General features: G+C 37.9%; 1 protein-coding gene across 1 annotated transcript in view; it reads left to right on the forward strand.

Annotated features, from left to right (window-relative positions):
• Positions 1-24,968, forward strand: part of GALNT7 (polypeptide N-acetylgalactosaminyltransferase 7) — a 155,034-nt gene that overhangs the window by 79,950 nt on the left and 50,116 nt on the right. The window contains 1 exon segment of the mRNA XM_037831018.1: positions 7,272-7,732. Within this exon segment, the coding sequence (XP_037686946.1) occupies positions 7,272-7,732 (461 nt within the window).

Raw genomic sequence — 24,968 nt, forward strand, 5'->3', positions numbered from 1 at the left:
GTTTCAGTACTTTTATAAATACTAAGTTGAAAAAAAAAAGTTGACTTGGTGGGAATAAACCTGTTTAACCCTGTTTAAATCTGTTTAAATCCTTAATTTAAATCTATGATTTTTAAACACTCGGAGGGATCAGAGTTTTCCACTCTAGGCAGGCAGATTTCATCATTTATCTGGAGAAAGAGGCCTTCAGTGGACTAAAAACAGCTGGATGACAGTGTGTATCATTGCCTTCTGCCTAAAAAGGGAACCCACAAAGGATGTTTGGAGCAGGATAAATGAGGAGCCCATTCCAGGCATTTCACATTCAGGAAAAGTAGATAATTTTAGTTGGAGTTATTTTCAATAACTCAAATAGTTTATTTTTCAAAAGTAGTTTGTATTTTCCTATCGAGTATATAGTATTTTTAGTATATTTCGTTTTCTGATTAAGTCAGACAGATCAAAAAATTATGTTATCTCATCCTGATAATGAGGAATAAATAACTCCAAACTTAGTTGAAACTGAGCAAAAAGAGCCAAAGGCTTAAAACCAGCCATCTCTAAAGACTCTATAGTTGAGCATGATTATTCTGCAACATACACAGAGATCTTCAGAAATTTATTATGTCAGAACTGATGGGTACCTCTTTTAAAAATACCAAGTGGTTCACATGACAATCCAAATCTACAGATACTGGTTAACTGTCAACTATGAGATTTTCCTGGTAGATATTCTTTTGTAATGGAAAATCTTGCTTTTATTTGAATGATTAATGTTCAAAAGTGTGAAATGACCATCTTCTTAGGAAGACATCTATTAATTTCAGCATTATTGAGTATAATATGGTATAGATCTGTATTATATACTGTATTTTACAGGTCTGTCCTGTAAAACTGGACTGGGAAGTTTGCTTATTTGGTTAGGGGCCGGTGGTATTTTGATGGGCTCAAAATATCCCCTTAGAAACCAGGTAAAAAAATTTTCCAGTAGGTGGTTAAAACTACAGCTCTACCTTACCTGCTTATAACTGTGGTTGCCACAGTTTATCAGATGGAGGTTTTGAGAGAATATAAAAGGAGTTACCATTACCTGTTATGCAATAGACACATCTCCATAGTCCAGAGTCTGGTAAGTTTGGATTAGATTAAACTTGTTTGCTTTTGACTAGTGGTCGCCCTGCCAAAGTACAATATAGAATACTAGAATTGCTACCTTGGATTCCTTTTGTAGAGCAGTTACTATGATGTCAACCATGCTATTTTCTCCATTCTCTTTTATTTTAGTTTATATCTTAACCTGGCACTTAAAAAAAAAAAAGAAAGAAAGAAAAAAAAAGAATAGGAATCCCTCCTGAGTCTATTTCTTTCAGCAGATAATTCTTCTTATCAGACTATCACACTTTATTGGTGTACCTTACTGAGCGCTTATATAGAATTTTTATATTTACACAAAGTCACATAAAGGCACTCCCTTCTTTGTTGTTCTGCACTAGTTGGTAACAGGCAATGCCATTGGATAATTTACGGTTTTAAAATGTACTTGGAATTGGATCCTTCCTGGTAAGTGAAGACATCCTAGATATTCAAGGGCTGATAAGGTCTCTGATCTTAGGTAGTCCATTTTATACCCTGATTAAGCACAAATTGCTTGACCCACACCCCTCCTCCCATGCACAGCAGGGCCACTGACACATGGTGAGTCAACTTTCAGCCCTCTAAAAGGAGCAAAGCTTGAAGGTGTTCAGGAAGTGCAAAATGTCAGCAGGGGAACAATTGGCTTAGAATCCAGCTCTAGCTAATCAGCAGGAAACGAGGGTGCTGATGCTGAAGCACCCCACACTGCTTCCACGTGTTGGTGAGAATGGGGAGTCCCAGGCTATGAGAACACCCTCTTTTCTTAACTTTGGTCCCTGCTTTATTTTTAACACCTCCTTTTCTGGTCTTCTGTCCTCGTTTCTTATTCTCCTTCTAGGTGAGTGAATAAGCATAGTTAGAGGAAGGATACTGGTGTGATTTTTTTCTAATTTAAAGTGCCTTTAATCAAGAGGGTTTTTAAATCACAGAATGAAATTTGACTTGTGTTCCAGTTTGCTGAGGCTGCCATTATTGCAAAATACTAGAAATGGATTGGCTTTTATAAAGGGGATTTATTAGGCTGCAAATTTACAGATCTAAGGCCATAAGGGTGTCCAAACTGAGGCATCAACAATGGGATACCTTCAATGAAGAACAGCCGATGGTGTCCGGAATACTTCTGTCAGCTGGGAAGGCACATGGCTGGCATCTGCTGGTCGTTTGCTCCTGGGTTGCATTTCAAAATGGCTTTCTCCAAAATGTCTCTGGGCTTTTGACTCTGTTAGCTTCTCTCAGCTCTCTGCTTGGTTCTCCTAGGGCATTTCTCCCTAAGCATCTAGGAGTCCTCTCTTAGCTTCTCCAGGGCAAACTCTGGCTTCATCTCCTAGCTTAGCATCTCCAAAATTCCTTCTGTCTGCATCTCCAAGGGTCTCCAAGCGTCAGCGTCTGTGTCAGCTTTTTAGCTCTTATAAGTACTCCAATGAACTAATCAAGACCCATCCTTGAATGGGAAGAGTGTGCCAGTTTGGATATATTATGTCCCGCAGAAAAAGCCATATTCTTTAATTCAATCTCGTGGGGGCAGATTTATTAATCTTTCTGATTATGGTGTGACCTCTTGATTGAGCGTTGCCATGGAGATGTGACTCACCCAACCATAGGTAATACCTTTGATTAGATTATTTCAGCTTAGGTCTTGATTAGTTTACTGGAGTCCTTTAAAAAGAGCAGCACAGGCCCAGATACTTGCTGATGCTGATGCTTAGAGATTCTTGGAGCTGCAGACAGAAGGACGTTTGGAGATGTTAGGCTAAGAGATGAAGCCCAGAGTTTGCTCCAGAGAAGCTAAGACAGGACCACCAGGTGCTTAGAGAGAAGCATCCTGGGAGAAAGAACCAAGAACACACAGGAGATCAGAGAGGAACTGAAACACAACCTGGGATCAGCAGATGGCAGCCACATGCCTTCCCAGCTAACAGAGATTTTCTGGACGCCATTGGCCATCCTCCAATGAAGGTACCCTATTGTTGATTCCTTAGTTTGGACACTTTTACTGCCTTAGGACAGTAACTTTGTAAGCAAATAAACCCCTTTATAAAAGCCAGTCCATTTCTGTTATTGTGCATAACAGCAGCATTAGCAAACCGGAACACAGGGTCACACCTCCATGTAAATAATTTAATCAAAAGTTCCACCCTAATCAAGAGACTAGTAAGTCTGTCCCCATAAGATTGCATTAAAGAACATGGCTTTTGTGGGTGATACGATAGTCAAACCAGCACAGCTTGTTATGCTTTTTAAGTTCTGTGGATCATAAATGATAAGTAAACAGTGTGCATATTGTTCACTTGTGGCCGTTTCCTAAAGCTAAATGTTAATTCCTCGAGATAGCTTGTGACTGTGCACAAGCTCTTCATGAAGAACTTAGTTTTCTAGAATTCACCTATGATTTCAAATCCAAACAAGCCTAGGTAACTTTCATTTGCTCTAAGGACCATTTTTCTAAATCCCTTTGGATTCATATCATTTCTACCAAGACATGACCATCTTGGAAAAATATTATACATAATCTAAGATATATATATATTTTGCTTTGTAAAGTACAAAGTAGATAGTGAATAGTCTAACCTGATTTCTGATAATCCATAATTACCATCTGATAAGTGATTATACCTTTCAGAACATTTCCACCTATGTGAACATATACTGATCTTGGAAGATTACCTACTGCTTCTTTTTTCCATTTCTAGTCGACAATGATTCATTGATTTTGGCTGTACATTAAATCAGCTGGCACTTATGAAGGTATCATAGAACCAGGGAATCACGAATGCAACTACTGATTCTCATTCATGCTCAAGAAGGAGTGTAGTTTTCCTTCTCAGGGGAGTTAAATATTACAGTGCTTTATAGCCATTCCTTGAATCATATAACTTTAAGATTTGACATGATTATTTTTAATTGACTTGTGGTTAGACAGGCAATTCTACTATTTAGTTTTGCCTTTATATTTAATGACATCCAGGTTTTGAGAAGTGAGCAAATTCAGTTTTTCTGATGACTATTGTATAGCTTTATTGAGAGTATATACTGTGCAGAGAATTTAAAGTTTTGTGTCCTGTTCTCTTGCTGGATTCATAAAGTATTGCCAGAAAGGTTCTATCTGATCTAAGACCCTCTCTCCTACTGCATTTTCTCCATTCTCTCTCCTTCCCTTTTTTTCTCAGAGTCTCTCTCATAACCAAAGCAGAAATTTTAGGATTCATTTATTTATGAAGTAAATATTTATTAAGGAATTACTGCGTGCCTGGCTAAGCATCAGGGACTCAATGATGCATACGATGGACATGACCCTTGCACGTTCACAGAAACTTACAGTCTATTGCAGGGGTCAGCAAACTACAACTTTGGCCAAATCTAACCCACAGCCTTTTTTTGTAAATGAAGTTTTATTGGGAAAATGGCCACGCCCATTCATTTACTCATGAATGTCTATGGCTGCTTTCCCTCTATAAATAGCAGAGTTGACTCATTGTGACAGAGAACTTATGGTCTACAGAGCCTAAAATGTTTACTGTTGGGACTTTTTACAGAATATGTTAGTCAGTCTCTAGTCTGGTAGGTAATGGTGAAGAGGTAAATGCAGGCCAGAGCCTGGAAGGCCTCAGTAACCCTGTTTCGGAGGATAAACTCTTCTGAGGACATTGAGACACCAGTGGAATGTTTTAAGCGTGGAAAGTAACATGTTAATGTTTGAATTTTAGAAAAGTCTCCATGGCTGCTGTGTAGGAAAATAATAAAGGGAGGCAGTAAGTACATATGTTAGGATGAGAAGCGGTAAATTATAAAGAGAATGGGCTCGTGAGCCAGACTATCTGGATTCAAATTTTTGCTCTCCTACTTACTGATTCTGACCTTGGGTAACTTCTATGTCACAGTTTTCTGTCTGTAAAATTGGGAAGATATTTCATGGTATTAAAGAAGTTAATAATATATCTGAAGCTGTTAGAACATAGTGTTTGCAATCGTCACTGTTACTATTACTATTGTTGTTATCTTGATAAGAGATGAGGGTGGCCTGAACTAAGGCAGTGGCAGTGAAGATAAAGAGAAACAGCCAATTTCAAGAGCTACGCAGGTGAAAGAATTGACAGGAATTAGTAATTAATTTAATGCCAGCAGGGTAGATAAAAGGGAACAAGAAGTTGAGGATGAGTCACAGGTCTTGGACTTGATCCGTTGAATGGATGGTGGTTCCAGTCCCTGAGACAGGGAACATGGTAAACCAAGCAGGTTTGCAACGTGGAGTAGATGATAAGTTCATTTTAGGGTACATTAATTTAGGTGCCACAAAGGTATAAGTAGAAATGTTTGGGAAACAATTGTGAGGGTTGGAGATAAATCTGAAATGCAGGCTAGAGAATGGATGTAAAAATTATCAGTATAAAACTGGTCACTGAACTTGGCAAAAAATCAGACAGCCCAGAATGAGCTAGAATGCAAGTAGTCTTCTAACAGAATCCCAAAGAACATTAATGATTTGGACAAAGAACCCTAAAGTCAGCAGGCAGGAGTAAAATAACTTTTGGAGGAAGACAAGCATAACATTTGAATCCATTAAAAATTCTCTTGTTATTTATACACATGAATGTTTGTAAATGCATATAACATTTCTAGAGGCATGCAGAAGAAACTGATAGGCATGGTTGCCTCTGCAGAAGGGAAGGCAGAAAAACTTGTTTTTCACTATATACACTTTTGGGTCTTTTGAAGTTTTATCATATGTTTATGTTACCAAAACAAGTAGAGATTTTAAAAATCATTATTATTGAACTCTTTAAAAGCAATCCTTCTTTAGCCAGTCCTTACCATAACATCAACATCAACTAAATTCACATCTGAAGTAACTTGCTTTTCTGTAGAGATTTTTGTGTCTGAATGAACTACCAGTGGATAAGAACCTACATATCAACATCATATTTGGAGCCTTAATTCTCTCTTTTTTTAAAAAAAAAAGAAACTTGAAACATTGCATTTCAAGAAAGTTCTAACACTGTAGAACAGTTTTGATCAGATGGTGCTAATTCTATTATTAACCTGTGAAGGAATCACATATTCTTAGCGTGGAGTGAAGTGGCAGACCAGTTAGCCTAGTTTGCAGTTGCTCTCAGTTCCCCTTGCCTTTTCCCCAGCTGTGCACACTCCACAATCCCCTTGTCTAATTATAGCTAGCGGCTTTGCACGTAAGCCAGTGGTTCTCAAGCTTGGATGCATATGAAAATCACCTATGGAGCTTTTAAAAATGTGATGCCCAGACCAATTAGATCACAATTTCTGAGAGTGGGACAGAGGCATCAGTATATTTTAAAGCCACCAAGCTAATGCTAATGTTGAGAAACACTGCTCTGTGCAGAAGCATCACATTTAATACTTCAGAACCAAAGGCACTTAGGATTTCTGACAGCAAGATCTGATGAGGTGATGAGGAGGGTCCAGTTAGAAAAGGGAGCATCCTTCACCAAATATTCTGTCTTGCAGAATCTGTTTTTACCTGCATTACCTGGCATGGGCCAAAATAGGTATTGGGTGTAGTTTTATAAAGCCCAAGCTGATCTGGTTACAATTATTAAAGTCTTTATAGTTTTGAATTCAGCTAAACCCTCACTGCGTAGAAAATACTGAATTGGGACCATTGAGTGCACATCTCCACCTTGTTCTCCTGCCATTTAGGGCACAGAGCTGGCCTTGTGATAGGTGACATCTGATACCACTGCCACCACATTGCTGTATCACTGTCAAAATGTTATGTTTATCATACACTGGATGTCTGGAAAAAGCAAATTCTGTACAACATGACCTGTTTTTAGGTGCCTGTTTTAATCAAAGGTCCTAGAACCTGTTCAAACTCTTAACAATCTGTGTTAAGAGGTCTTTGATACGGAGTAGGGTTTACAAGGAAGGAAGTAAAAAATTCATCCATTCATTTATTTTGGAGTGGTAAAGTGAGGAAATAGCCTATTTCTTAGTATTTCCTTTCCAGCCTGGAAGATATCTTCTAATATGATAGGAGTCTTGATTAATAGCCTACTTCTGTTTCATGTTTTAACCCATTTTATTATTGCCTCGGCCTTTTTTTTATTTTAACAAGAAAACCATAAACTCTGCTGTGGTGGTTTGCCTTCATGTACTCATTGTATATCCCCCTCCCTTTTGTATAGGAAGACAGAGATGTCAATAACCCCATGCCTAACCGAGGAGGCAATGGATTAGCTCCCGGGGATGACAGATTCAAACCTGTGGTACCATGGCCTCATGTTGAAGGAGTAGAAGTGGACTTAGAGTCTATTAGAAGAAAAAATAAGGCCAAAAATGAACACGAGCACCATGCTGGAGGAGATTCCCAGAAAGACGTAATACAGAGGCAATATCTCACATTTAAGCCTCAGACTTTCACCTACCATGACCCTGTGCTACGCCCAGGAATCCTCGGTAACTTTGAACCCAAAGAACCTGAACCTCATGGAGTGGTTGGTGGTCCTGGAGAGAAAGCCAAGCCATTGGTTTTGGGACCAGAATTCAAACATGCTGTTCAAGCCAGCATTAAAGAGTTTGGATTTAACATGGTGGCAAGTGACATGATCTCCCTGGACCGCAGCGTCAATGACTTGCGTCAAGAAGAGTAAGCACACATCCTCTTCTTTTTAAAGTGGGGCAGCTTTTGTTTTGATAGATATATAGGTTTAGATAGAGTGTTAGAGTGGGAAAAATATTTATACCTTTATTTCAAGGAGAAGAGAGGATCTTTGATTAGCAAGATGGTCAGGAGGAGGAGCTCGCTCCTTTTATGCCATCATACTGAGGATAGCACATATAAAAGCCATGTGGTCCTCAGGCTTGCACCAGTCTGTGAACTTTTTGTTACCAGTCAACAATGAGAAAATGAGTTTGCAGCAGAATGTAACTCAACCACACCATCATTTACTTTGTTTAGCTCAGCCGACAATTTTTTAATAGCAAAATTTTCTTGAAATGTTGACTTACATTCTGGAGCAAGGTCCTTGTCTTGTTGGGGGGCAATAACAAATAATAACACTAATCTAGATATCTCTGCTATAATTAACTGGATATTTATATTTCCTGTATTTTTTTCTCTCAGTACTGAAACTGGAAATTGAAACACCTAAGTATGGGCAAAAGGAGCACTGAAACAGATAAACCTATGGCCTAAACTTTCAAATTATTTTCATATAATTTGATTTTAACATGAAAGATTTCTGACTTTTAACTTATGACAGACAATAATTATTGAATGAACTCAAAGCTTTTTTCCTTCAGTTTATTCAATAACCAGTTTTATTGCTATAAGATCTTAATAGCCTCTATTAAGTGGATGCAAATTCAATTCACTGCTACTAGAAAACTCTCAAAACTGTATTCCCAATGATGTATTATCAGCATATTCTTTATTTTAAAAGGTTAACACAGCGTACATACATGTACCAGCAGGCTTCATGACCATTAAGTATAAGTCCATGCCTAATATAGTGCCACTCAGTAGACTTCTGGCATTGATATATTTATTGGTAAAAGTGAGAAAGGATGAATGAAATATGTGAAGAAAGTAGGAGTGCAAATATAGAACCATGATGGTGAGAAATATGACTTTCTATTGCACAGAGCAGAGGTAGAATGTCTCGAGAGGCTGCCGGAGAAGAGTCTTGGGGCATTTTAATCCTAATCAAAGTAGACACTTGCCTAGTTGTAAGGTTGTCAGATTTGGCAAAAAAAAAAAAAAAAAAAATACTGGGTACCCAGTTAAAGATGGATTTCAGATAAACAATGAAAAAATTGTAGCATAGGTATGTCCCAAATACTACATGAAACATACTTATACTAAAAAAAAAAGAAATTATTTGTTCATCTGAAATTCATATTTAATTCAGTGTCCTGTTATTTTACCCGGCAACCCTACTAGTCAGTGGGTGTGGTGGTGGTTGTGGAGTTAGAACAGCCATGTGAGTACCTGTTAGGACCTATAATAGGATCTGCAGTCCCTCATCTGGGGTTTGTCCTGGGGATATTATCCCAGTTATCTTAAATATAGCACTCAATCATTCTACTCTTCCCTGTTACAAAAGTTAGTTTGAGAAGCTCTTATCGCTTTAATGGGAAAGAAGCGAAGAGGGGGAGAGAACAAGTCTAATATTTATTGATTTTCTATTATACACCAGAGCTTTTACTATTTGTTATCTTATGCAATTCTCACAACCGAATAGTGGAGTTATTATCTGAGTATGTCGGATCTGAAGCTCAGAGAGTTGTGAATTCTCTGCATTCACCTAGCCAAGTGGCAAAGCTGAGATGCAGCGCTTGGTGGTTTGGTTTGAAATCCCCTTCTTTCCACCACACCACACCTCAAGGTGTGTCTCTTCCTGGACAATAAGCCTATATGAAGTACATGGAAATGTTACAATCAAAGGGTGAGTTTAGCCTTGTAGAAAACTGAGATTCTCTACATATAGCACTGTTTAGCACATGAACTATTTATAAAAATATGTCATTTAAAATACCAATATAAATGTAGCTAGCTTTTCAATCTAGGAAATATGCTAAGAACTACAGTAAGAAAATCAAATGATATACAAGATGCAGAGCAGTACACAGGTTTTAGAGTCATCCTTTGTATCTCCTGCCCCTTCACCTCTCACATCCATGAAGGCCTCTTGTTTCTATTACCAAAATGTATTTCAAATCATTCCATTTCTTTCATCTCCCCTGGCCACCACACAAATCCAAGTCATCATTTTCTTTCTTGGAATCTTGCAAGAAACTCTTCAATGGTTCACTCTTGCTTCCTACTCCCTGTTATTAACATAGACACCAGTGTGTTCTTTTAAAAAACACAAGTCTAGACTCTCTAAAACTGGTTATTCTGTGCCTTCTGACTGCATTTAAAATAAAATCCAGGCTCCTAACCTGCAACAGCCACCATGCTCTGACCCTTACCTTCCTTTACAAGCCCCTCTTACTACTGTGCTCCTTGCCCACAATGCTTTAGCTATGTTGGCCTTCTCTTGGTTCCTCTGCAAGTGCTGTTCCCTCTTCCATGAATGCTTTTCCCCTTCTTATGGCTGGTTCCTTCCCTTCCTTTAGGTCTCTGTTGGATCTCTATCCATGCTGTCTAATCTGGTAATGCCCTGGTTTATTCTATTAATGTTCTCTTCCTGTTTCATTCATGAGTATTTATCAAAGTTTGTAATTAGATATTTGTTTATTTCATTATTTATTGACTCTCTTTCTCACTAGATGATAAGCCCCCAGGAGCAAGGACTATGTCTTTTTTTCCACCAGGTACCCATAGTAACTGGCACCTAGGTAGTACCTAATCAGTAAATATTTATTGAGAGAATGAAAAACTAAATGAATGAAAATAGTCAGCCTGGCTTCAAACCTTGGCTTCATTACTATGAAATCTTAGACCAGTTACTTAATCTCTCTAACCTTTTATTACGCAATCCTTAAAATGGGTCTCATAATACTTCTCTCTCAGGTTTGCCATTAGAATTAAATTACATGATAAACTGAAAGTATTTATCATAGGCCTGGTGGTTAGATAGTTAAGTGTTATTTTAACTTACCTTCTTGTCAAAATATGAATATTTTAAGTTACTATTTAATTTTGATATTCTCCATTACTTTCTGGGAAACTTGAATATCACATATTCACATATGTGAATATCACATATCACATATGCCTTACCTACATCATCTTGCTTCTTCCTCTGAGATGACTAAGCCTTCATCTCTCCTTTGAAAATTTTAGAGACACTGATTGCCATCTCAAACTCCTCTCTCCCTAATCCCCCTTACTGTCCTGTAATTTTCTAATTTTTCCTTCCTTCCTTCCTTCCTTCCTTCCTTCCTTCCTTCCTTCCTTCTTTCCTTCTCCTTTCCCCTCCTTTTCCTTCCTCTCCATTCCTCTCCCTTATTTTCCTTTCCTTTTTTACTCCTTTCTTCCTTCTTTCATGCCTTGCATGAGCCAGTTGTTTTCCATGTTCTTTTTTCCTGCATAGCTGGAGCAGCACCTAGAAATAGGATGTTGCATTTTTTGTGTGTTATTCCTGTAAGTATTGTGTTTCTAATTAAATAAAAGTATCTGAGCTATCTTAGCAAATGCTCCTATGCCTCTCCTAAAATTCTATGCTAGGGAGAAAACTCTTTTTTGTAAAATATTTCAAAATACTCAGACATAACAACTCTCAGAAACTTTTTTTAAAAACCTGGTTCTTTCTCACAACTTTTTAGAAATTGAGATACGTTTCATTCCTCTTTGAACACTTAAAATTAAATATAGAACATAACAAATAATTCTTCAGTAGGGTGTTCATAAGTTAGATGTGGACAATCTTAAGAATTTTCTTTAAAAAAATAATTAATAAAACACCCCTAAATTTTGCATATGTTCTAATATGCATATTAGCACTCTTCTGGCAATATATTAAAAACATGCCATCTATCCATATCACACACATATCCCTCCCTCACCTTCATCTCTCATGGAGAATATGCTGCAGTGCCCATCAGCAACCCACCCAGTGTTTAAGGCTTTCTGCAGCTTTAGAATATAGAGCTTATCAGCCTTGATCTCTTGCCTCTGTCAGTCACATAAATGAGCCACCTGCTAAGCTTAGAAGCCAAGACTTGTGCTGTTTGTCCAGCTATGGTATCTGACACTGTGGTTAACTTGTTCATTCTTATGGCTGTTCCAGTCTTTTCAGATACATTCTCTCTACCCTACAAGCAGGATAGAACTGCCCAGCTGCCAGCATGACTCATGCTTATGTATGTTGTAGCTTTGAATTACAGTCACTGAGTAATTTACTGGCAGTTGATTGCTTGTTAAAGGGTGATTAACAGTATTTTGAGTGAACTAAATGCCTACCTCTTTTTTAGAGATTTGAGCCAATAATAACTTCACCTGACTTCACATTTATTTTCTAAGAAAAATGTATATGATTTTCTTCACAGTTCAACAGATATTAATTGTGTACCTCCAATATGGAAGGCATTGTGCTAAGATCTCCAAAAGATGCAACAATGAGAAAATATCGACCCTACCTCCAAGGAGTTCACCATCTACCCCTGGGAGAAAAGAAGGAACACCTTAATATAAGGCAGAATATAAGAATCTTAGGAAAGGTGTGAGCTAAATGATGTGGTTCAGAAGAGTGAAAGGCCACATCAAGTTATAGGGAAGTCAAAAAGGGATTCATGGACTTTGGGGATGACCCCGAAGGATGAGAAGGGTTCCCCTAGGAAGAGGATACAAGGGGTGAAAACATGAGGACAGGCATTGACTAAGAGGAAAGCAAGTGGTATCGTTTACTTGTATCAGAAAGTGTGTAGATAACCAAGCTGGTAATAGGTAGGGTTATGTTTGAAAGATTACAAATGCCATTGCCAAAGTCTTTACTGAATTTGGTAGTTAGGGAAAAGCCACTGAAGGTTTGTAAAGAGAACTTCAGGAATATCAGCCTGGCAGAGGCGTATGGAGTGGATTAGCAAGTAGAGGTGACCTGTTACAAATCAGAGTAGGAACTTCAGTAAAGATTACAGAACCAGAAAAAGGAGGATCAATGTAAGAGAACAGAAGAGTTAGACACAGTAGGCCTTTGGCAGTTGCTTGGGTAGAGTCAAAGATAATTCCAAGGTTTTGAATCTCAATACCACAAAGAATGGTGCCATTAACAGACGTAGGGTGGTTGGGATAGAAGCAGCTGCTCTGTCCAAAGCTCATTTACCTAAACCAATTTGCTTCCCTGGCTTTCGAGTCAGACTGGATAAGGAGCCTGTTTGGGGAAAGAGGCAAAAATTTTGTTTGTGGATATGTTATGTTTTCTTCTAATAAAGTTTCAGATATTATTTCCTTTACTGTGAACTGCTGATGCATACACATGAAAATTATTCTTGCCCTTTTTCTGCCCAAGAAGGCAGACAATCAGAGATATATAATCCAAGCTATTTTGTTTCAAACAAATGAAATAAATATTTTGACTTGAGCAAACTCATCTGCTTCTAATAGTTAACCTTTCTTCCCACCTACACACCTATTGCATTTCTGTTTTGTAGAAAGCTATCTTAGATGCATTTACAAAGTAAAATAATAGACATAAAAGTACTTTGAAAATTCTAAAAGCTATACAAATGTTAATATGATTAATTGTTAATAATTTTCTTAAACTTGCCTGTGGGAAATGGAGGTTTATTTTTTTAAAAAGGAATTTTATGTTCATGCCTCACACACCAGATAATTCTCTTCTTCCTTGATTCCAAAATAAATACTGATTTTCATACTCTAATTTTATTTAAGGTGAATTGTGACTATAAACTTCTTTCTTTCTCTATCCATATTTAAGGCTCTTTTTGATGCCTACCTAGTTTGTTTAGAATATAGCGCTATAATTTATAAAATAGTTGCTATTTTTAAAACACTGATTTAGTTAAAATGCTTTTTTAATTTGAGTTGCTACATATCATGACCCATAGCTTTCATTGATAGCTAACTAAAACTCTAAGGAGCTGCTTGTAAGAGATTAAGACAAATTATTAAAATAATGTATAAATCATATATGCACATATACATGCAAATCATGTCTTTGCATATGTATTTCAGTACTTTGTCCCAGTTTTAATTAGAATATTTGACGGTTCTATATGACCCCATGCAAACTACACCAATGGCTGTTTTTAATGCACAATTCTTTTCTCCCATAAATTGCCCTCCGTAAAATTTGGCAAGGTTATATCTCATCTACAGGAAGTATATTTGAAAGTGGTTTCAGATGACCCATGATTGACATGTTGCTTTTTTTATGACCAAAAAATATTACTCTAACTGGCCTGAAACTTTTTACTTTTGGAAACTACTTGTTGTGAGTCAGGAGATTTACAGATTAACTTTGAAAATGAATTGTGTTCTGATGCCTAGTTTCTTCCTTCTGTTCTAAACACCTGCACACACACACACACACACACACACACACACACACACACACACACACACACATTGCACTTTGGAACTCTCTCAATTATAGTGGCAAAGCCGATTTTTGTTTAAAATTCTGGCTGACAACAGGAGATGTATTTAGCCAAACCAGAATTATTTTAGAGATAAGGGAGTAATTTATGTCACTTCAGTTTCCACAGCAATTTAGGATACAGCGTTCAAAGAGTAAGGCAACAAAAACTGGAACTCAAACTACATTGTTGCTCCAAGTGGTCATTAGCAGAGTAGCAGTGATCTTGAATCCTCTCATCTCCTAGGTGCCTTTCTTCCCTTGATGGTGTTCTGGGATGGCTCACTGTCCTGCCTTAGTGGGAAGGTTCTTCTACTGATGAGACCTCACTTAGTTGATGAGGTCCTTCCCATTCTCTGGATGTTATCCACGTTGGTCTATTAAGAGGGAATTTGGCTTCATCCCTTCCCCCCGCCCCAATCCCCACACACACCACATCCCAACCTGTTCTTGCAATCACCACCACCAATATCACAAATGTATAAGGTATTCTTTATTAAAAGTTATAAACTTACATTGTGTTTTTTTGTTTTTTTTCCCTGCTCTCCTCCCCTAACCAGGAATTTAGAATAAATTTCCTGAGGGCTAGTTAGAGAAATATTTATGGTGGCACTACTAGATATCCAATAATATCCAGTTGCAGTGACAGTCAATTTCAGGAAAACCTCGACTCTTTTTTCTCTTCAGAAGAAGTTTCCTACCCATCAGGAGCAAGGACATGGAGATTAAGGGATGCTTTTTGTACCCTTTCCTGTTGGAGCATCTCAGTGTGGCGCTAATAGTCATTTCAAAGGGCCCAGTCATTGTCTTGTGCTACAGGGTTATCAACTCCTCACAAAAAAGAACCTCTGACAATAGACCCAGACATGCCAGAGTGCAATGTGGATATGTCACAGCACAAGCCCCTCTGTCAGTGGGTTGGCCTAACCCCCTGCTAATTACCAACTCAGATTCTGAGATGCAGCCAGGACCATTAGATACAGCCTGCTTACTACAATGTGTGTTTCTTTAAGGCAGTTTAGCTCTTGTGTGTTTGGTAAATAGGGAAATAGTATTAATTCAATGTGGGAGGTGGTTTCATAGATTTCCTCCTGCATGTTAATATTTGGAAATGCTCAGAGCAAGGTTTCTCACAATTAAAGAGACAGCCATAACAATATATGAAGACCTTAAGAAAAAAGCTGACAATCTGCACAAGTGTTTCACTTTTGTGCAATAAGTGGAGGGTGTAGTGGCTTTAAGTGTTCTGGTACAACATATTGCTGCTATGTTAAGCTGTTTGGGGAAGCTGCAAATATAAACTAAGCTGAGAAGATATCTCCTCCTCTGTGATTGATGAAGAAGGCTATGCCTGGATCATACTTTTAATTTTGGTGCAATTGGTCACTATTAGAAACAAATGTCTCCAAGGACTTACACCTCAAAAAACAAACAAAAAAACCCCCACAACCCCCTGGGTTTTATGGCTGCAAAGGATGGACTATAAGGCTAAGTGCAAGTGCCAGTGGAGATTTTAACTATGCTGATTGATACTGTTTTCATTAGGGCCCCAAAGTTCCTTAAGTTTTGAGCTGTCTAGCCCTTTCCCTATTTTTTCCCCATAAGAACTATTTTTTTTTTAAGTTCATGATTTTGCATACATATGGCATTGTATAGAAATATCTATACAGTATTGCACCATAAGAACAGTCAAAGCCAAAATGCTGGACATAAAGCCATAATATGGCTGCAAAGCCATACTATAAGAGGAAGAGGGGAGATGTTTCCCACATTTAAGATTAATAATTTACATGTAACAGGTTAGCTGTTAAGCCAGACAGAAACCAAGAACCCCAGTTCTCCTTTTATTCTAGAAGCACAGCAACCTTTCAAAACGATAAGCAGTACTCAGTGAGCAAGTACTCATGTTGGGTCACATACTCTGGAGAAACTTTGACCTATTTAGAGCCATATCTCACTACTGCCACGATAGGCTGTAAAAACCCAAGATCACAGTCTCATCCCCTTTCACATATACACATGCACATCTTTACCACTGGAATATCCAGTGTTTAGAGAAGCAAAGAAGGGGATGGAAGGAGAAGACAATCTCTAAAAGTAGTTGAACCAGGTCGAAGCCAATTAGAGAAGCATTCCTTTCCCTCAGATTGAGTTTCAAACTGGCGTCAACTCCTTGATCTGTGGAGCGATTTCTGGCAGCTCTTCCATGGTAAAGGCATGTTGTTGAAGAAAACTGTAAAGGAAGATTAGCAGCATCAATTTTTTTTTCTTAAGGATTCTGAAAGTAGTAATAGGCATAATTTGTTGTATAACTTCTTGAATGCATTTATAAGTAAATTCATTATCTTTGCTCATTTGAAGCTGAATATGTAAATATGCACTTGGTATATCATAAATAGAATTGTTCTTTCAGCCTTTTTCTAGCATATAAGGTTAATCTGCTAAAAAGTAAAAAGGGCTTCGTGCCAAAGCCAGGCTAATTACATGAGTTAAAATTATCTAAGTAATATTGTTTAATTAAATTCAGTTATAGCTCTTAGTGTATCCTGGGAGATAGCCCGTAGCTTTAGCTTTCCTCTTCATTGAATCCTGGGGGAGCTCCCACTCTCCAAAATGTAGCTAATGTGTAGGAGGAGGAAAATCACAACTTTAATAACCTAGTAGCTTATTTTAGAATGAACACTGCCATTTTAATCAAAAGGAAAATATCCGTGTATTCTCAGAATAGCAAGTAAGTCCCAGTGAGCAAATGTTTAAAAAAAGAAGGAAAAGAGGGGGGGGGGGGGAAGCAGGATAAGGGGCTCTGGAGAAAGATTTGAGAATCTAAACAACACGTTCTAAAACCCTGGAATGTACCACTTCACTTAAAGAGTTGTGAAGTCTTCAGTAAAAAGAATGTGAACTGCTGTTCCCTGTGTTTCATCTTTCGTGAGGCAGGAACTCCCTCCAAAGACGATAAGAGTCTAAACTGCAGGGCTGCTGGCGTGGGTCCTCTCCGCAGAAGACGTGGGGTGCTGGCTTCTTCTCAGTTGTAAGGAGGGACATTGAAGGAGTACTAAAAAACTCTCCTAAAAGCCCTTACTGAAGTCTGTGTGAATCACAACTTCCCAGGAAAGCAGCATTGGATATTCCTGTTAAAATCAAATACAAAGAATTTCTTTCCTGAGTAGACAATAGAACAGCTTAGATTAGGATATGGCTGATTCTTGACCTCATATCTTCCATCAATATGGCACTAACTCTGTCTGCACAGTCAGAAATTAGGACTGATGAGAAGGGCTGGAAATAAGAGAGTGCTAGAGGACATATACCATAGACATAGAATGGCACAAAAAGGGAGGTTTCGGCCCCTAGGTATTTATTTATAATTGTTCATATGATTTTTCAGAAATATTTAATCTGTCACTTTGAATGAGGTGTAAGCTGTCTCTTCCACTTTCATGAAATTAACTCTATCACTATGAGTGTACTGCTTTCCCTTATTTTTACATTGCAGCAGCTAATGAAGAAGGCAGTCCTCAGTAAATGGCAGTGAGAATTCATCAGATTTATCTTCTTGTTACTGGGCACCTACTGTTTTTCTGGCAGTGTGCTAGGTTCTTTAATACACTATCTCCCATCATTATAACCATACCAAAACAGTGTATTTTGTTTTTACACTTTATTTTTAGATGATGGAACTAGCTCAGAGAAGTAGATAACTTGAAGGTCACATAACTACAAAATGGTGGGTAGGGATGCAAATCTTCACTTGTGCACTGCATTGCCTTATTAGTGATGCTAAACTAATGCCTGGGGTGGGGGGAAGGGTAGATTTACAGTAAGCTAACATTTTTAGAGAAAAATGGAGAAAGTTAGAAAAGGGTAAAAGGCAATGACTTTGTATCTCATTAATGCAGAATTTCTTCCTGCCTCTAAGATGGGTTTCTTATCCTTGGCACTGTTGACATTTGCGGCTGGATAATTCTTTGTTGTGGGGAGTTGTCTTGTGCATTGTAGGAGATTTAGCAATGTCCCTGGCCTCTACTCACTAGATACCAGAAGCATCCACCCACCCAGCTATGACAAGCAAAACTGACTCCAGATATTGTGCAGTAAAATTTTTCTAGTTGAGTCAAGGCTAAGAGGCCAATCAATATAAGATTGGCTGGTGAGGCAGGTGGGGGCAGACACAATGAAAAAAGCAGAGATAGGATTTATAGCATTATGGAAAACAATGGGATGGGTATATGGAATCAGCCAAATAGGAAGACTTGGGTCTAGGTAAAACGAAGTGTGGGGGTCACATGAGGGGTCCCAGGCTACCTCACAGCAGAAAATACACAATATCTGTTGCAATGCAGTAATCATTCATGGATCACTCTCTCTCTCTCTCTCTCTCTCTCTCTCTCTCTCTCTCGTTTGTTTGGTTGGTTGGTTTTTTGTTTTGTTTTGTTTTGTTTTGTTAATTTTTATTTGGAAATAATTTCAAACATATAGGACGGTTGCAAATACAATACAAACCCCATACAGAGAACTCCAACACCCCCCCACCCCCAGATATCCATATCTACCAATTTTACATTTTGCTACCTTTGCAGTACCTTTCTTTCTCCTTCCTTCCTTCCTCTCTCCCTCCCTCCCTCCCCCCTCTCTTCCCCCTCTCTTTCTTTCAACTATATCGATTATCTTTCTATCAATTATCTATCTACCCATTTATCATCTTCTGAACACTTGGAGAGCAGGTTGCATATATCATACTCCTTGAACTCATAGCACTTCCATGTACATTTCCTACGAACAAGGATATTCACTTATGTCATTAATTTAACTGCAGTTAATTCGAGAAAATTAATATGGATATAAAGCTTAAATTCTCTATTCCAGTTTTTCTTTATGTCCCCTTTGAGTTTTTCTCCTCCATTCTTAGATCCACTCCAGTATCATATATTGTATTGATTGTCATTAACTCTTAATTAACTTTTTTAAAATTAACTATATCAAAAAAAAATTTTTAAAGAAAGATATACAATAAAAAAAACATTTCAAACAAACCATAACAAGGGAGTAAGAAAAAGACAACTAACCTAAAATCACTACTTTACTTCCAGCATGTTCCTACTCCACCCCAAGAAAATAACCTAATATAGCAACATTTCTGTGAACTTGTTCCTACCATATCCATCAGAAATTAACAAACCATAGTCATTCCTGGGCATCCCCAGAACATTAAATTTACCCACGATAGCTTATCTGTTTTTATTAGGTTATCGTTTCCCCCTTCGTTAATTGCTCTCTATCGCTAGTTCCCCTACTACATTATAAACCATTTCTTTTAGGAGAGTGTTGTTTAACCTCCAGGTGTTTGTGAATTTTCTAAGTCTCTGATGGTTATTGACTTCTAATTGTATTCCATTGTGGTCAGAGAATGTGCTTTGAATAATTTCAATTTTTTCTTTTTAATTTATTGAGGCTTGTTTTATGTCCCAGCATATGATCTGTTCTGGAGAAAGTTCCATGATCACTAGAGAAGAATGTGTATCCTGGTGATTTGGGATGTAATGTTCTATATATGTCTGTTAAATCCAATTCATTTATCAGATTGTTTAGGTTTTCAGTTTCCTTATTGGTCTTCTGTCTGGTTGATCTATCTATAGTCTCCCACAATGCGTTGAAGTCTCCCACAATTATTATGGAAATATCTATTGCTTCCTTTAGTTTTGCCAATATTTGTCTCATATGTTTTGGGGCACCATGATTGGGTGCATAAACATTTATGATTGTTACTTCTTCTTGTTGAATTGCCCCTTTTATTAGCATGTAGTGGCCTTCTTTGTCTCTCATAACATCCTTGCATTTAAAGTCTATTTATCTGAGATTAATATTGCTACTCCTGTTTCTTTTGGCTGTTGCTTGCATGAAATATTTTTTCCATCCTTTCACTTTCAATTTCTTTGTGTCCCTGTGTCTAAGATGAGTCTCTTGTATGCAACATATTGATGGTTCATATTTTTTTGACCGATTCTGCCAATCCATATCTTTTAATTGGGGAGTTTAATCCATTTACATTCAACGTTATTACTGTGAAGGCATTTCTTGAATCAGCCATCCTATCCCTTGGTTAATGTTTGTCAGATATATTTTTTCCCTCTCTCTCTTAATGTCCTCTAATGAACAAATATTGAATCTCTTTAGTACTGACCCTTTCTCCATATCTCTCTCTCCTTTCCTTGTTTCTCTGTCGGTAGGGCTCCCTTTAGTATCTGAAGTTGGGCAGGACTTTTATTAGCAAAATCTCTCAGCATTTGTTTGTCTGTGAAAAATTTAAGCTCTCTGTCAGATTTGAAGGAGAGCTTTGCTGGATAAAGTATTCTTGGTTGGAAATTTTTCTCTCTCAGAATTTTAAATATGTCATGCCACTGGCTTCTCACCTCCATGGTGGCCACTGAGTAGTCACTACTTAGTCTTATGTTGTTTCCTTTGTATGTGGTGAATTGCTTTTCTGTTGCTGCTTTCAGAACTTGCTCCTTCTCTTCAGTATTTGAGAGTCTGATCAGAATATGTCTCGGAGTGGATTTATTTGGATTTATTCTATTTGGAGTTCGCTGGGCATTTATGCTTTGTGTATTTATATTGTGTAGAAGGTTTGGGAAGTTTTCCCCAACAATTTCCTTGAAAACACTTTCTAGACCTTTACCCTTCTCTTCCCCTTCTGGGACACCAATGAGTCTTATATTTGGACGTTTTATTTTATCTATCATATCCCTGAGGTCCATTTCGATTTTTTTGATTTTTTTTTCCCCATTCTTTCTTTTGTTCTTTCATTTTCCATTCTGTGGTCCTCAAGGTCACTGATTCATTGTTCAGCTTCCACTAGTCTTGTACTATAAGTATCCAGAATCTTTTTAATTTGGTCAACAGTTTCTTTTATTTCCATAAGATCATCTATTTTTTTATTTACTCTTGCAGTTTCTTCTTTATGCTCTTCTAGGGTCTTCTTCATGTCCTTTATATCCTGTTCCATGCTCTTCTTCATGTCCTTTATATTCTGTGCCATGCTCTCATTGTTTGTCTTTAGTTCTTTCATTAATTGCTCCAAATCCTATGTCTCCTCTGATCTTTTGATTTGGGTGTTTGGGTTTGGGTTATCCGTATCGCCTGGTTTTATCATGTGCTTTAAAATTTTCTGTTGTTTTTGGCATCTTGGCATTTGCTTTACTTGATAGAGTCCTTTTAGGATATGTAGAATTATTCAAAGACGAATCTCTGATTTGTCAGATCTACAGCTTGGTGGCGTACACTTTCTCTAACTAACCAGCAGATGGCGTTCGCGAATCACCTGTTCCCCTTGAGTCAGTTCTCCCTAACTTTGTCTTTGTGGTGTGTGGGGGTCTAATTCTTGTGGGGTCCAACTAATGCACCAAGTTTGGGTGTGTTGTTGGTGTTGTCTGCCCTGAATGTGGGGCGTGTGTCTGAGCAGTTAGGGAGGGAGGGCAGCTTTAATAATCAAACCTCCCAGGTGTTCCTGGAGATTTAAGGCTATTGCAAGAGTCTAAACCTTCGTTTCAGTCTCGACACAGATTGTCTCTACCGCTGACCCAGAAGTCCTTGGTGTTGGCGTATTGTCCCTGGGATTTCTGAGTGGGTCCCTCTTCCAAGCCATGCCCTTCTAGGGCCTCTGCTGAGGGAAGGTTGTGCTACATCACAAGTGCGCACTGTCCCTCAAGGGAAGTTCTGGGCTGCTGGGCTGTGTAGGGGCATTCCCAGCCTGCAGAAAGGATGGCTGAAGGGGTGTGTTAATTTTCCCCTTTTCCCACAGCTCTGCCTTCCCAGATCCAGGACAGTTAGCTGTGGGTGCACAAAAGGCTATTGTCCACACCCAATATTGTGGTGTGTACGTATGCTGCTGGAAACACTTCCTGTCACACTGGATTTTTTGATGTGGCTCTGGGCTGTGGCTCAGGTGCCGGGCAGGAGCGTTCCCAGCCTGCTGGGAAGATGGCTGCAGGGGGCATGGTTTTTTCCCCTTTTGGCTAACCTCTGCCTTCCTTGCTCCGAGACAATTAGCAGCAGGTGTGCGAAAGGCTATCTTCCATGCCAGATATTGAGGCATTCGCACAGCCTGTTCCTGCCGCGCTTCACTGTGCGGTTCTCACTTACTGCAGTAACTGCAGCTGCTTTCAGGTTGTTTTAAAAAAGAACTAGTCTGCCTCCAAATGCCAACCCTTGGTTTCTCCACACCACAGCGTGGCTGCTGGATATTCAGAGGCTTACTCATTTCAGAACACAGACTCCCGGTTTCACCAAATGCACGATCCCCGTGGGCTTGGCAGACCTTGTCAAGCTGGTGCATCGCTGGAACTGGTGTTCTGGGTCACTTTCTGGCTTTTATCTAGTATTTTTCATGGAGGTGTTTTTTGCCCTGTCTCTCCTAGCTGCCATCTTAGGTTCTTGGTTTGGTTGGTTTTTTAAAACAAATACCAGGTATGGGGTGGAGGGAGTCACCCTTTATTCCACTATAAAAAATTGAAAGACCTCATCCTGTCCTTCAGCTGGTTCCCCCACCTCTCAATCAGTGGCGATCACTGATAACATTTTCACAATCTGGCACATATTTGTCTGAACTTCATCCTGAGTTCTTCAACCCATTCCCCTACTGATTTATCCCTTATTTCCATTCCCTTTCTTTGTAATCAGGAAAATTACTAATACTTGTAGGGGGAAATTATTCTACAAGAAAAATATTACTAACCTATGGAGATAATTTTATAATGTAGTTATCAGTAATGCTGTAGAAAATTGACTCATAAATACTTTAGTTACATATCAGCAAGTATCAGACTGAATTATGTAAAGATAAAATATATAAGATACCTACTTAAAAACAGCCTGTTCAGATCCTATACACCTTCAGTTCTTCACCTTTTTTATTTCAGGACCCATTTACACTCTTAAAAATTATTGAGAACCCCAAGTTATTAAGCTCTTGTTTTGTAGGATATATCTATCCATATTTACCATATTAGAAATTAAAACTGAGAAGTGCTTTTAATGAGAATTAATTCATTCAAGAATAACAATAATAAACCCATTACACATTAAAATACAGTATGTTTTGTGAAAAATAACCTAAATTTTCAAAATAGAAAAAAGTATGATGAATGGTATTTTGCATTTTTAACAATTTCTTTAATGTCTGGCATTACAGAAGATAGCTGGATTCATTATCTACTTGTGCATTCAGTTTATCACTATATATTGTTTTGGTTGAAGTATATGAAGAAAATCTGGCCGCACACAGATATGTAATTAGAAAATAACCTTTTCAGATAATTGTGGTGTTCTTTTATCCTACACCAAATTCAACAAATGGTAGTTTCTTAAAGGTAGTCACAATGAAGAAGCTGAAAACACAGAACAGAAATTTTCATACTCTGTTACTGGTCTATCTTGCACTTTGACCAGGCCTTTTACCCTTGAGATTTTGGAATTCACCTCTTTGTCATTCGGAAAATACTGGTTCCCTAAGTAATGCAGCTCTTCCAAATGTTGATACATTTCCTTATATGATAGCAACAACAACAAAATCACGTTTGTTAATATCACCGTCAATCTCATCAGGAAAGTATTTAACTACTGGGGAGCTGTTGAACTCACAGTGAAATTTCCAGAGTTCTAAGTTTTGTTTGAAAACTCAAGTTCTATCATTGGTAACAAATGCTGTCAGTTATTCATTGAAGTAACAGTCTCCCTTCATGCGTGTTCAAGAAAATGCCAAATAACCAAGTTTACATAGTTATAGTTTGTTGGTTCTTCTTTCAAGTTAAAATGGCATTCCATGAAAAAAGCAGCTAGTTCAGCTCATAACTGTTTAGCATAAGTGCTTTTGCTTGAGACAGCCATTTTACTTCAGAATGTAGCTGAAGTTCTTTATGCATACTTCCTAGTTTGTCTCACAGAATGTTAAAAAAGGCATGTACTCAAGGGCAAGGTTTAATACAATTAATGATTGTTACAGCTTCATCAAGGACATTCTAAAATGAAAGTGGCATTATTTTAACCTTGAGCAAGTGGCAGTGAAGGATACAACGAGCATGAGTTCCATTTGGTGTTATTGCCTTGATTTGTGTTAAGCCTCTCTTACCTGCCTTTGCATTTGTGCCATTAGTGCAAATGTCAACCCCAGATAAGGGCCTTGGGGACCCCAGGAATCCATGGGTCATACTTTGAGGACCACTGTTTTAGATTTTAGAATAAACTAGGCTAGTAATAATTTAAAAAATAATAATGAGACTCTTCAGAAGAAATTTGTCATCTTCAGCCTTCCAATTTGGTCACTGACAAATACAATGTTATTTTATAAAGCTAAATTAGGTCTCATATCTGATTCATTGGTAATTTTATCAGTTTGCATGATTAGAAATGAATTCAATACTTGAGATGCTTACATAATCTAAAATTTTATTGAACTCTAACTGATAAAGAAAAAGGACTTGATTTTATATTGTAAAAGTGCTAGAATACCTGCAAAAGGGAGAATGACCTTTAGCATGAAGGCCTGTCGCTGCACTAATTACATAGTGCTAATGGATAAAGTAATAATAAAAAGGTGGCCAGCTTCAATATTCCTGGAACAGAAATGTTTTTAAATGTTATAATGTGACCAACCTCCAAATTTGAAAGAGTAATTTACTTTATCTACATGTTAATCATTAAAAAGATTCAGGAGGAACTTGTGTGCGCAAATGGGGATTCAAACTCAGGGATTCAAAGTTCAGCTGTTTATTATTTGGGTACCTTATTATAATATCAAAATTTTGTATTGATCTCTTTTGGAATTTGAAGAATTTATAGCAGAGT

Source organism: Choloepus didactylus, chromosome 3, assembly GCF_015220235.1.
Source record: "Choloepus didactylus isolate mChoDid1 chromosome 3, mChoDid1.pri, whole genome shotgun sequence".
NCBI classification, from domain to species: Eukaryota; Metazoa; Chordata; class Mammalia; order Pilosa; family Megalonychidae; genus Choloepus; species Choloepus didactylus.